The 14,197-nt window shown below is 45.4% G+C and overlaps 1 protein-coding gene across 9 annotated transcripts in view; it reads left to right on the top strand.

The window, feature by feature from the left end:
* Nucleotides 1–14,197, top strand: part of COL26A1 (collagen type XXVI alpha 1 chain) — a 171,773-nt gene that overhangs the window by 156,007 nt on the left and 1,569 nt on the right. For 8 of the 9 annotated variants that reach the window (XM_062614937.1, XM_062614936.1, XM_062614935.1 and 5 more), the window contains 6 exons: nt 1,168–1,260; nt 2,685–2,746; nt 5,033–5,095; nt 8,707–8,751; nt 10,105–10,149; nt 10,814–10,898. In XM_062614937.1, the coding sequence (XP_062470921.1) occupies nt 1,168–1,260; nt 2,685–2,746; nt 5,033–5,095; nt 8,707–8,751; nt 10,105–10,149; nt 10,814–10,898 (393 nt within the window). The remainder of the gene's footprint in view (nt 1–1,167; nt 1,261–2,684; nt 2,747–5,032; nt 5,096–8,706; nt 8,752–10,104; nt 10,150–10,813; nt 10,899–14,197) is intronic. The other variant, XM_062614934.1, reaches the window with a different exon arrangement.

Genomic DNA, 14,197 nt, shown 5'->3' with positions numbered 1-14,197 from the left:
GAGTAATTCTTCCTGCATTGTGGCCTCCACCTATGGAAAATTGACTTTTCAGAGGGTTTGGTGTGCCAGTGACAAGGAGCCAACATCTTCATCCAGGTTAAATGCAACAGGGAATATGTTGTTGGTCCTACAGCACTGGTCAGGACAGTGGATTGCATGCCTTAGTAACACTAGGACATGGGGGTTGCCTTCCCTGCTTTGTGATATTGTTGTCTTTGGTCATGGAATTTTTGCCCCCACGTTTTCACAGCTGTCAATAGTGTTGTGGGATGTTCAAATGAAAGATGCTGCCATGCAGGTGCCCCCACAGGTTGCTAACTAGTATGGTATAGTACAGGTCCATAGGGAATGGGGTTGTTGAATATGGTTTTGGAATTGCAGTGACTGATAAGGTTTGCTTTTTTATACCTAGTTGTGTTTTTTCCTATTCAGTTCCCCGCTGAAGAGGTAAGCCTGTTGGGTTAAAGATGAGGGAAGATGAGGACAGCTACAGGATGCTGATTTTTCATTGCAGCTGGAGAGGACTGAGAAAGATGTGTAAAAGCACAGAATTCCTCCAATTCCTGCTGATGGCTTCCCCTTCCCTGCTCCACTCCCATTTCCATCCGTTCCCCAGAAATCAGGGGTTCTGCACAAGCTGGCCAGTTGAACACCTGAAATAATCCTCAATGGCAGGAGAGTTCCCTGAGTGTGTGGAGGGAGCAGAGCACACCCTCTGCCCGGGCTGTCCCTCTGCCCAGGCTTTCCTGCATCCTTGCACCTCACGATACCTTCCACCCCGAGGGTGAGCTCGCTGGGTTGGTGGGGATGTGCTGGACTGGCCAGCTTGGCTCAGCAATTCACTGATGCCAGGCGAGAGAGAGCTCCAGGTCCATGTTTGCTCGGGGAGCCAGATGTGCTTTGGCATTTCAAAGGTAGGATGATATAGGTGTGCAGCAACACCTTTTTTTTTTAACAGAAAGGACTTCCCTGGGGTTATCAGAGGTGAGATGAGCACCTCTGCAGGTCCAGGGGACACAGACTTAGAAAGCAAAAGGCGATTGCTCCAGAGCCCTGATTTTGCACTGCCTGCCCTTGGCCAGCAACAGGCGCCAAAGGATTTTGGAGAGAAGTCCTGCCTGCTGTGACTGGGCAGCTCAACACTCACTGCGCTGCTCTTTAACACAGATGGAGAACCCCAGCTGGCCTCCACCGTCATCGACACCATCATGGCTGGCCTGCCAGGACCACGCGGAGCCCCAGGCCCTGTTGGGCCACCAGGTAATAAACTCAATTGAGCTGCAAGGCTGTAATGATGGGGAAGATGAGCAAAAGAAACTGAGAGGTCTGTGGGGTGCCTGCAGGGAAATCAAGTGGTCCCCACTTGAAGGACAGGAGAGCAGTGGGTCCAGGACTGGGAAGGGTGGCAAGAAGTAAGCAGGTTTCTTATCTGCTGATAGTGGCAGATAGTTCTACCTTTAGCAGGAGATACCCTGAGAAGGGAATAATTAAAGACTGTCTTTAAGAATGGGCTGTCCTGTGAATTCCTTTATGAGAGCAGAGTTCTCCCCACTGCTGCAATCCTGTCCTGTTGCTGTAGAGCTCCACTGAGCAGGATCTGCCCAGCTGCTGTGATGTGTGTGCAGAACTCTGGAGCTGGTTTGAGCTACTCCAGATTTTCACCAGTATAAGAGAATCAGAATCTGGGATGAAAATTCAGTGGCAAGTCTGTTTCTCTGTGCTGATGGGTGGCTTAAATGATAGTATTCCTGCAGACATCAGCACTTCCCTGTATGATGCATATTTAGGAGTGAACTCCCATTAGTTGCAGAAAAGGCTTTTCCTTTCATTCTGAGGGCCTTTAATTTATCCTGCAATTCTTTTATTCTTTGACTTAAGCATTTGTATGGTGCATTAACGATAGAGGCTGATTCAGCTGCACTTTGTGTATAATGTCCGCATTGTTTCATCTCAAGGGTTGTGACAACTAAAGCAGAGAGGACTATTGCTAAGTTCAGACTAAGCAAATACCCTGTCTTGCAGGTGTAATTTAACAGCTACTGTGGAGATATAATTATTTTTCAGAATTCTAACAGGATGGATCTGTTAAGTGACTGTGCAGAACTTGACCTGGTTTAGACAGCGTTTAACTCGCCCTGGAAACAGGCTTTTCTGTGGTGCAGACCTGAAAAGGATTTGTGGCCAGTGGAGTGAGCAAAGAATAAAAGAGAGCTTGGCTTTGCCACAGTCAGCCTCTCATGCTGTCCCTTTCATGGTCATCATCAGCTTTCTGACACTACCAGAGAGACAGACCAGAGCAGGCTTGTGGACTTCCCTTGCCACCTACAAGGCTGTTCCAGAAACACCAGCTTCAGTATCTTGCTCTGATGTAGCTGTTTCATGCATCTAGTTTAAAAGCTGTCATTTTAAACAATGGAAATGAAGCATGTTACAAACATCCTTCCTGTTTTCACCCTTTTTGCCTCCCAGAGCTCTAATGTCTTCCCTAGGGCACAGGGGTATGTTGTATCAGGATGTGGGTATCTAACAATCCAGTGTGTGAATGCTGTAATCATGTAATCGATGAATGGCTCTTGCCCATTGAGAGATGAAGCAGAACAATGAAAGGAAGTGCATCTGTTTGGAATTGAAGGTCCTTCCTTCTAAGTCTCCTTAAAATTGTCTCAAATTATGATTCCCACCAGGGCCACCAGGAGCATCAGGACCCAAAGGGCCACCAGGACCTGTCGGAGCCCCTGGATCACAAGTAAGGTGCTTTAGCGCTTTGGGACAGAGTGGCTGAAGGGGCAGAAGTCAGGGGCTGGGTGAAAAACATCTCATTGTACAAAGGGAGAGAGAGTAGGTTATAAGTCTTAGATCTGATGTTTTTTCCCCATGAAATTCTGTTATTTTAATACCTTTTTTCTATTCTGAATTGTGTTGAGAGGTTGAAATGGTTGCACTTTCTAGATGCTTAGATGCTCCCTTGATCATAACAACACATATTACTGTTTCTGTGTCAAACCATTTCACTGTGGCCTGAGTTGATGCAAAGGATCTGACATGGGCTTTACTAACACAGTGATAGAAACATACTGCATTTCCTGTGGAATACAGAGAGGGAGCAAAAATGCATCAATGGGAATTCACCAAAGTGAATCTGTTGAGCCTCCTTTTTCAGAAATAGCACTTTCTTTTCAAGAAAAATATCACAAATTCCCCTCAGTTTGATTATTTATCAATACAAAAATTGTGGAGAGGGGAGATAATAATGGAGGGTGCTAAACTCACTCAAAAGAATTCATGGTAGAAGGGCAAAGGGAAAAAGCTGGTTAAATGGAAAGGAACTGCCAAGCTACTCCAAATTGTAGTTGGCTGATACAAAAGGACTCCAGTTTTGGGAAGAGTGTTACTTATTGTGGAGGTAAACCAGTTACATCAAGTATTTCAAAGGAACCTAACATGACTAAGAAGAGTGAAGAGCTTAAGTAACTTAGCAGAGGGATGTGACTTAGATCCCGGTAAGAAGGGGTTTGGAATTGCTGAAATAGAGAAAGGAGATTTGTACTAGGTATTTATTAATCATTTTGAAGAAGCAACAGTGAACAGGTTAGTGAAAGTTTGCCAGTGTAGCAGAACCATTTCAATTAGGGAATGCTCTGGAGAACGATGAGAAACTCCAGATAGAGATGAACACAGTGGGAAATTTGGCAGCAAAATGACAGATGCAGTTTAACGTGATTAAATAGAAGGTAATTCACAATTCATAAATAGGTTCTCCAGTAGAGTCTGGCTGTTGCACATGCAGCACACATTATAAATCTTTTATATTTTACAATTCAGCATGTGGAATTCAGTCTTCTTGAGTGTCCCTGAAAGTCACTGCTGAGAGCTGCCAAGAGCAAAGGATGCTTATGGACACTTAAGCTCTGTTCATGCTGCATGTTTGACATAGAGCTAAGTCTGGTTTGTGCCCTACCTCATGTAGCAGTCCTCATTAACTTCCTAAACCAGGCCTGAGTTCCTGAATTTGTTGTGGTCCCAGGGGAGATGTAGTGAAGCTGGAGGCCAGGTCACTTTGCAGCTTGGTGGTGGGGCTGAGGCAAGGAGCAGCATGGTAATGGTGAGCAGCTGAAACTGGGAGAATGCTCTCCTTTAGACCTGTAAAACACTTCTGTCCAACCTTGTTGGGCCACTTACCAGATGTCGAGGCTCCTCGGGGCTCTGCCTAGAAAGCCCATTTCTTCGGAGGTGGGGGTTTCTGGTGGCTGTTAAGCAGCTTGGCTCAAATCACCAGTGCTCTGGAGCAGAGCAGCGGTCTCATTGCTGCAGCCTCCAAGGTAATGTGCAAGTCACATCCTGCCTGCGGTCGTGGGGAGCTGATGTGCTGGATATAAACAAACAATATTGTTCTCTCCCTGGCTGGTTTACAGCGGGTGGATAAGTTAAGAAGTTGGATCGATCTCTGCAAAGCAGTTCAATCAGTAGAAATCTGGAGACTGTGCCCTTGTTCCCCACTGGTGGCTGGGGTATAGATTTGTTCAACCCAGGGAGCAAAATTATTAGTAGAGATTGGGCTTAATTTGAAAATTGTTTATTAGGGTGAGTGAACAGCTTCAAAATAATTTTCACTGCACAATCCAATTACTTTCCAGGTATGTGTGCCTGTGCATGCTACCCACTGAGGTGATTATGAAGAGGGGGAAGGTAGTGGGGATTTTTAAGCTAACCATACTAGCTGTGTATTCATTTCTTCTTGGTAACTGAGAACAGGAACTATCCTGTCATACTGATCCCTAAAATATGTTCCATCAGTAGCCTGCAGTGCATTCAAAGACTCAAACAGAGGGATATGCGGGAACTACAGGGCTCAGGCTATCTGTGAACAGAGCTTCCACTGGTTTTGCTTGAGGGTAAAAGAGAATCCGGCCCAATTGCTTAATGGGTGTCTGATATTTGCAGGAGCTGAGGATCACTGTGAAATGTCTTCACTACACCTACTCAAAGGATACACAGTAGAAAGTAATTCCTTCTTGTTCTGCATCTCTTCTAGGGCTTACCAGGCTCTCCAGGACAACCTGGACCAAAGGGCTCCAAAGGAGACCGAGGAGAGAGAGTAAGGTTTTACAGACACAGAGACGTTCCCAGCCACATCTGGGGTGATGTTATAATATATCAGGTTATATTCAACAGAGGTCTTTCAGATTCTGTGGGACTGCAGCCATGAATGATAGATAGTAGAGTTTCTAGGTCTTCTGCAAGAAAGAAGATGAGGGTTTACTGCACAGATAAAGGGTTGAATTGCTTGTAAAGTCTGGTGTTCCCTAAAGAGATTCAGGTACCAAATACCTGGTATTTAAAGGCTTGTGCAGACCAACTCTGTTCTACCAACCACAGCTCTTTTACTGTGGAGTATTTTGAGTGGTCTGACTGAACTCTTTTTTCTGGGGCAGTAAGGCATAAAATGCTCATCAGACTTTTCCTGAACCAAAGCCATTCCCCAGGTCAAATGATGTTCTTAATACATTTGGAATATTGAATTCATGTTGTTAATATCTTTATGTGTTATACCTGAGTTCTTGATGGGTTGTCAAGTGCTAATAACTAAGCATATAAAAAAGGCTGTTTGAATGTTATTTCCAAACTAGTGAAGTTTAGGAAACACCAGATCAAAATCTAACAAATGTATATATGTGTCAGCTTCCCAGTCCAGCACCGGGGGTGTTTCAAAATGGCATTTGGACTTCCAGCTGCTTCTGGTCAGCTTGCTCTCCAAAAGGCCATGGTCTTTGAGATCTCCTCTGAATGACACTAGGAGCATAAAATCATTTAAGAATGTAGTACCTAGTGGAGGATTGTTCAGCAATGTAAAATTGGGCACAGATGAACTGTGGCAATCACCAAGACCCTAGTGCGTAGAGGAGTCAAAGGAAGAAAGATAAGGAGTAAAATACTGGTTAGTACCTCTAAAATGATGGCTGTCTCTGTGGTGGCTGCACTGACACAGCCTTGTGCCACAGCTGTAGGAAAATAGTTCCCTTTTCCAGGGCCACTTTCACTGTCTCATAGCTGGAGGTGAACAAGGAGGTCACCACCTGTAAATGGGTGGCTGTAGATTACACACTTCCCCCCTATGGCAGCATCTCCTCTTCTTCATCTCTGCTCACTCTTCCAATCCAAATGACACAGGGAAGTCTGAAAGAGGTAAGACGGACAAATCCAATTTGATGGCTTCCCAAGTTCAGGCAAATAACCAGCAACAGACTTAAACTGTGCTCCTCTGTGCAGACTCTGTGCAAGGAGAGCAAGTCCTTGTTTCATTCCCTCCTGAAGCACCTCGTGTCGAGGAGCAGCAGATATCTGAGGATGGAGTACACATGCTTTTAAAAAGCTCTGTTTTACTTTAGTACCTTTGCACATTGGTTTGGGTGCCTGGTCCCTGGTCTTCTGTACGAAATGACTTGCAGCTCCCTGGAAGACAGAGAACATTTTAAGTGACTGTTAGTAATTTCTTAATAACAGTTTCCTTGTGCAGAGCAGCCACTTTGGGCATGTATTGGCTTTACAAATAGACTGCAGGCTGATGGGACTAGAATATAAATATATAGAGAGATAGCAAAAGCATAACTGATGAGGTTTCAGCGCAGGTTACTGCCTGCAGCTCATTGCCATTAAATGTTGATTTTCAGTTAAGAAGAAAAGGCTTGGTCTATGGCAAAGTGTCAAGTTTCCATCCAGGAAACTGATAAGAGCTCTTCCTCAATGATTCAGTTACCATTTTGCTTTAGTTTGTGGTTGACCATATTGCTAAGGCTGCACTTACTTTGAAACAAAAGCTTTGTTGGACTGTGTCCATTCAGTACAGACAAACCCTTTAGGCTTTGCCTTTCTTCCCTCCATGGTAGATACTCAGATTTGTGACTCTCCTTCTAGGCTGGGGACTAATGAGATTTTTCAAATATCAAAATATCTTACTAAATATAACAAATAAATGATGCTTCCTGTCCTGGCTCTCTTAACATGGAAAGTGAAGCCAGTAGCTTTTTCTGGCAGGATTTCTGTAGGATGCTTTGTGTGCTTTTTGTCTTCTGTGAGTGTGAATTTGAATGCTGGTTTTGACAACTACACGCTGCAATTTTGGGTTTGGTGGATACAAATTAGGGCTAGCTTTACACAGAGCGGAGGAGCTGTGCAGCTGCAGAGAAAAGCAGAGGAGGGTTTACAGTATCTATTGAGATTTGAGAAAATGTTATTATACATTCTTCCTGCTTAATCTCAGAGAGAACAGATGTAGAAGAGACCTGAAGCTGTCTGAGCGCGTCCCCTGGATGGCACATCTGTATGTGTGCTGCTCACATCAGCCTCTCTTCATCTTATTCTTACACAGTGCCAGGGAGGGATACACCACATCATCTCCAGGCAGTCTTCAGAGGTACAGCTAGTGAGGGCCTGGGATAAAAGACATTTCTAACATCCAGCCTAAATATCCTTTGATCCCCTTTAAGCTGATAACATCCTTTCTGTTCCCCCTAGCCATAGAGAACAGTCTGTTTATGTATTTTGAGTGCGTTGTTATGTCTCCTCTCTGTGATTTGTCTCTTGCCTGTGCTTTTTCACAGGCCTTACTCCCTCCTGTGCAGAATCCAAGTATTTCCCTTTGAAGATGCTCAGAGCACCTGACGAGCTGGGCCTTCCTGCCAGTGCTCTTTATGTCCCAATGGGCCTTTGCTTAGTGCTGACTTTAGCTGCTCACCGAGCACTGTGCAGCTCTCCATAGTAATGTTTTGTAGATGCTCTGGGCCCATTGAGTTTATACAAAGCAGCTCTTCCTTTCTGGCAGACACTACAAAAAGCTGCCACCAGCTAGGTAGGTTGTGAGGGGACAAAAGGATGAGTTTGTTTCTGTGTGCCTAGGGGAGAAGAGCCAGGTTAAGTATGTGACTGTCATCAGTGGATTTCTAAAGATGCTTTTACATTTTGGTTCCTCTTCCCAAGCTCCTGCTTTCACATTAAATAATCCATAGCTGTTCTCCTGGTCAGGGATTCTGCCCTGCCCCAGTGTGCTCCAGGGTGGGAGGCCAACACCGGGAAGGAAGGTAGGGGGAAGAAAGATGCTCAGTTGGATGGCACGTTTCATTCCACCCCAAACCAACACAGATCATTTCAAAAGGATCAAAAAGCCCCACACTGAAAACAACATGAAAATTAGCACAGCAGGAAAAAGAAACAAAGCAACCAAAATACTGTAGGTGTGTTTTCATCAGTAGCTGTTGGGGTTAAGGCAGTGTTGTGTGTGTGGAGCAGGAGGCAGATTAAATCAGCGCTCCGTGGGAGTCCTGGGCTCTGTCTGCTGTCTGGGGCAGCATCAGCCCATCAGTTTTACTAGCAAGAAGGATGTGGTATCTTTGTAAGACACAAATCTCCAGCCAAATTCCTTCCTGGTGTAATGTAAGGACTGCTGTAAAGTTCAGATATTTGCTAATCGTCTTACAAGAGGTACTGAGCTGAGGAGCTCTGTATTGAACCAAACTTCTCGAGGGCGTGATGGGATTTGGAGCTGATACTTGACAGAAAACCGTAACCCCCTTTTGCTGTCTTAAGTGATAATGTCAAGGGAGAGGATTTTTCTTTTTCATAAAGACATCTTAATTCCACTAGTAAAAATGACACAATGTTCTTGTCAAATGGAAAACTATCTCCTAATGACACTTACTTTATTTCCAACAGGGACAAGCAGGTCTGGCTGGAGAGAGGGGCATTAAGGGATTTCCTGTAAGTGATGTACTTGCGGGTGTGTGCAAGACTCAGATGGGTTTGGTGCCTGCCTGGCACCACAGATACCACCAAGCTGAACTGCAGCTGGTCCCACCAGCTCTCTCAGATGCAATGCTTAGGTCAGGTGTCTCCAGCTTAGACATTTGTTCAATAGGAGAGCTCACCTTAACATATTCCTTTACAAATGAACCACAGTCTCCCTGCCTCCTAAGCACAGTGCTGGAATGCCGTGCTCAGGAAGGCATCATGCCAACAGAGGAGATGTGTTTTGCTTGGAGATCCCCTCCGGCCAAACCTTGGCAGCCAGAAGCCCTCCCCAGGCCTCAGGAGGTTCCTGGCACTTCCGGAGCCCAAAGGTGGGCACTGTGAAACAACTCAAAATACATCACCTGCTCTAACGCCCTCTTGCACCTTGGTCTGCCAAGCTGAGCTGGAAACCCTTTAATGACATTAAGAGATAGCTCCAAATGAGACAATACCTGAGCAGTTGCACACAGGAGATGCCTGCACTGGCACATATAGCTAGGGTACAAACAAACCTGTGGACACGAAGGTTGGCTGAAAGTGAGTTAGTGGAGCAATCTGGGGTTTTGGCTGGCAGCATCCAGAGAGGGATGCTCTGTGCTCTGTGTGGTTTCTTTTCTCTTTTCCTTAATTCCACCTCATCATTTTGTATGATGTACACAACCTTTTCTTGAGTCTTTCCTCCCGTACCCACCCTGCTTTGCAAGTATCTCAGGGATGTCCAACAAGTTTGAGGAGCCCAGGAATACATGTTTAGCTTGTGGTTTAATCTCTCCATGTCATCTGTCCTTTGGAAATGCATGAACTTCCTGGTCAGGGGGTGGAACAGCAGACCAATAGCACATTGGGATCTTTGTTCAAGAAAAGCTTAATGAGCGTCTTCAGAGGCAGAAGGTGATGTGACTAATGGAAGCAGAACAGGGGGGTTTATGTTCTAAAGCAAAGATGAACGTGTGCATGTCTGGGGGAAGGAAGCAGTATTTTTATCTCAGTGCTTTAGCCTAAAGCATCGCTCATTGAGAGCTTCATGAGATGTATATATCTTGTTATGGGCCCAGGCCATGTCAGCCAGCCCTTCCTGCAGCTTGGCCACTCCTGGCCAAGTGCCTCAGTGTCAGAAATGGTGACGACCTCCTGGGAAGCTGATGGGAGCCAGGACAGAGCTCATGAGAGCACTTTGGCCCTTGGCACGAAGCACCAGAGTCAGTTTGTTTTCTGCTGGTGAAACACTTTTGCCTTTAATCTGATCCATTGGAGGGAAGGGTTGCAGGTGGTCTGGGACAGGTCCTGAGTCCCATGAAAACAAACATCTCTTTCTTGTTTTAGGGTGAACCAGGCAAGAAGGGTGAGGAAGGTGACAAAGGTGCTGATGTAAGTGTGCATCCCTACTGCTATTTTACTTTCCTTTTTGCCTCTTCATTATCCTTCACCCATATTCCCTTTCATAGACTGGTTTGTGGGGCAAGGGTTGTGTCCACAGTTAAGCGCAGAGCAAGCAATGATGTGAACCTTACGTCTGAACTGAATACATGCTAGAAATCCTGGTCTCTGAGGTTTCCTTGGCCACATTATCAGCTGTCCTTCTCACCGTGTTCTCTGGGCAACAAACTACAGCCTGAGTTTATGTGGACATATGTGGGCAGGCTTCAGGCAGCATGGGAGCTCTTTGAGAGGCAGTATGAGCAACCTGCTCTAGTGGAAGGTGTCCCTGCCCATAGCAGGGGTTTGGAACTGGATGAGCTTTAAAGTCCCTTCCAACCCAAACCAGTCTGGAATTCTGTGACAGGAATTTACACCCTGGGTTTGGCCCACTGCAGAATTAAGAACCAGTCTGAAGGGGATGGCTTTGGGCCAAAGGCTCTGCAAACTCTGCAGAGTTGTTTAAGTAGGGACCTCTCCTGCATTCCTACTTAACCCCTGTAGGTTACCATTTATAAATGTCTACACTGCATAGTTTGGTGTTATGGAGGCTGCATTGAACAAGCACCCTATTCTGCATCATATGCCAATGTCAGTTTTCATTCCCTTTTTGCAGGGGGAAGGTGTTCAACAGCTTCGAGAAGCTCTGAAGATTTTAGCCGAGAGGGTGTTGATTCTTGAGCACATGATAGGAATTCATGGTAAGTAAGTGTGGCTGAGGTGTTCATTTGTAGACAACTGAGGGCTTGTTCAGGCACCTGCCTGATGATTAAACATCCCCCCAGTCTCCTGTCTCTCTAGTATCTGTTTAAGGTGGGTTTTCAAAGCCAGGTACCCAGCATGACTTAAAGGATGCTTGATTTCCCCCCCACCCCACCCCAGTGATTTTTCATTACAATTCAGAGAGCCAAGTCACAAGCAGCAGCTCAGGCCATGTGGCACAGATCATCTACCAGCTTCCCAGGGAGCTACTTGTTCGAGTCTTTAGGCCAGATCAATTCATCCTGTTAACAGTGTCTTCCAAGTGACTTTTAACACCAGCGAGGCCCTTGTTTTATTTTACAGAGAAAGCCCAAACACTGCTACCGTGTTCCCTGAAAGCAGTGATCCCTGAACGTCTTGTGATTATAACGTACATAAAACCTATTTTCAAAGTTAGATTTAAGCAAAGCCTCACGTGTTCTTCATTCAGATAGATTTTAAGTCTTCTGCTGAGGCTGTTTGCTCTGCCATCGCTGGTACAGCGTGGGACATCATCCCTTAACAAGTGTTTCCTTCCCTTAACCAGTGTATGGGCTGATGTGATTGTTGCAGATCAAGGTTCTCCCTCTGGGGTACTTGAGGATCAATTCACAACTGCCAAAAGTTACTGTGCCAATTTCATAGAATCATAGAATAGTTCAGGTTGGAAAGGACCTTAAGATCATCCAGTTCCAACCCCCTGCATGGGCAGGGACACCTCACACTAAACCATATCACCCAAGGCCTTGTCCAACCTGGCCTTGAACACCGCCAGGGATGGAGCATTCACAACCTCCGTGGGCAACCCATTCCAGTGTCTCACCACCCTAACAGGAAAGAATTTCCCCCTTATATCCAACCTAAACTTCCCCTGTTTAAGTTTTAACCCGTTACCCCTTGTCCTGTCACTACAGTAATTTCTGTTGCCTCAGACACACACTTACTACCCCAGCCTGTGAGACACAAGCCTCAGTTACTGTTCCTTGGCATTGACCAAGTCCCATAGTATTTTCTTTTTTATCCTCTCCCTGACACATGGAACCTCATTCCTGGCCTCACTTGTAAACAGAGCTGCTCACACCTTCCTTCAGATCAACATCCTCTTTTATTATGAAATGGCCTTTGGATATTGATTTAACCTGTGAAAATGCTAAAGAGCTGAAATATCCGGTAGTTGCTAAGCAAGTGACTTAAGGTGCATCTATTACCATGCAGTACAGCTCCTGCTTGAGAGCCCACAGGCCCCTCCTGGAGCCAGCACAGCACTAAAATGCAAATGCTATTAGGCACTTCAAAGCCCAAACAGTGTTGGTGTGTGGGGCTGTTGTACAGCTGAGCTGTCTTGGGTGTCTGCACTGCTCTTCATCGTTCAATAGCCACGTGCCTTGTAGAGGCCCAAAGTACTATTTTCAAAAGCAATAGGCAGCAACAGCTTAAGCTTTTTGGGAAACCATGAATCACAAACACATGATTTAATCACAGTCACCCTGACCTTACCTCTGCATTAATCCCAGTTTGATTCATATTTTCATTGGATTTTATACATCGAGAGCAGGAAAAGATGGTTTTATGCTGCTTTGCTCTGAAATGGTGGAGGTACCAGGAACATGCCCACTAGATCACCGGCAGCAGTCCATGGCCAGCCAGGCAAGAGGGGAAGGGGAACCCAGTCCATAAGGACAGTGCAGCCTGTTCACAGGACCCAGGGCCTAGCTCTCCATTGTCTTTTACTTTGTACATCCATTTATACTAGTATAAAGCAAAAAGGAAGCTTTTGTAGCCACTGGGGCTTGGACTGGGGCATTCACCCAACTGTACCCCTGCAGAACTGCCTGGTTTACCTTTCTTTTACAATTTATTTGGCAATAGAGCAGCAACAAGGCAAATGCTGCTGTTTATTTTGAAACAGGCATTTTGGCAAACTATTTATAATGACATATTTTCTGCTACTGCTTGGGATGGAGATGAGTTATTTATACCAGGTATGTTTCTATATGGGTGTAACTGCACCAGCAAAACTAAGTGGCTTTTTATTTGTACAGTGTAGTTAAGGCCATGTTTAAGCACCTATATTGTGTGACTTTAAATAGTTCCTTTTTATCCAATAACTATAGATTATTACTAAGCAAGAGATATTTTTAGTCTGTGAGACAGTTCCATTCTTTAATAGTGACATATTTTAGGCCCTACAAAAGTACTGTTTAGAAAGAGAACTTGGAAAATAAGGCATTTTTTCCTTGTGCAGTTATGTTCATCCCTGTGTATGTATATGGTTAAACAGAAAAAGACATAAAATAACAAAATAGGATTTCCTTGAGCACAGACCTCCCCACACAGGTTTAAATCACCCAGCACCAACTACCTGGTGATGCTCCCACCGTAGGTGTTACCAGTTTGACCATGGGTTCCTGGGCAGCCCAACTCAGCCCAGCTTTACAGCCCCATGCAGAAATGCCAATCGCATGCTCTCATTTTCCCAAGGAAGTTCCCAATCCAGTGTGGTTTCAAAACCCGCAGCCACCCAAGCAACAAGGCAAAACATACCAGCAAACAAACCTCTTCCCTGCAACGGGAGGGCACTTGGAGATTGTCTGGCCCAGCAAACTGCAGAGAGCAGCCCAGCAGGACACCCAAAAGCCCAAATTGTTTGGCAGTGTTAGTTCCAGTGAACACAGCAGCCAGATCCTCACTTGAAACAAATGCTGCCTCATGGGGCCGAACCACGGCTGGGTGTCTGGCTTGGGAGGTTGGGTTCTTGGCAGGGAAACAAGCAAAGGTCCACATCTGAAGGCAAAAGGAAGAAGCAGCTGGGGCATTGAAAATGACGAGGCAGCACTGACTTATCAGCATCTGTTGCTGACTGCTGGGAAAACAGAAGAGTGGCCGTAGTCAAATGTGTATTTAGCTTCATGGGGCAGGATGCTTTAGGAAGAGGAGGTGTGTGTTTCTGTGGGACACACTGGGAGACTGGGCAGCTAAGATTTATTCCCAGCTTTATTGCTAATTTGGCTCTGTCTTAGGGTGGATCAATCCTTTTGTTCAATCTTTTCAGTGCCTCAAAACATCCTCCTTTACAAGGAGTGAAATAGTACTTAACACCCCCAGGAGCATCACTTCCCAGTGATGACCACTTAGCCCCATCCTTCAATAGCAGGAGGCTGTGGGCAGTGCTGACTGGCAGCTACACCCCAAGCAATTATAATCAATAGAAGAACAGTGCTTTATAAATGGAGTTACAAATGAGAACAGGACCTTTTCT

Source organism: Pezoporus occidentalis, unplaced genomic scaffold (genome assembly GCF_034315485.1).
Source record: "Pezoporus occidentalis ecotype Australia unplaced genomic scaffold, CSIRO_AGI_Poc_V1 ctg179, whole genome shotgun sequence".
Classification (NCBI taxonomy): domain Eukaryota; kingdom Metazoa; phylum Chordata; class Aves; order Psittaciformes; family Psittacidae; genus Pezoporus; species Pezoporus occidentalis.
Note: the sequence above shows the minus strand (reverse complement) of the source record. Positions and strands in the feature narration are given on the sequence as shown.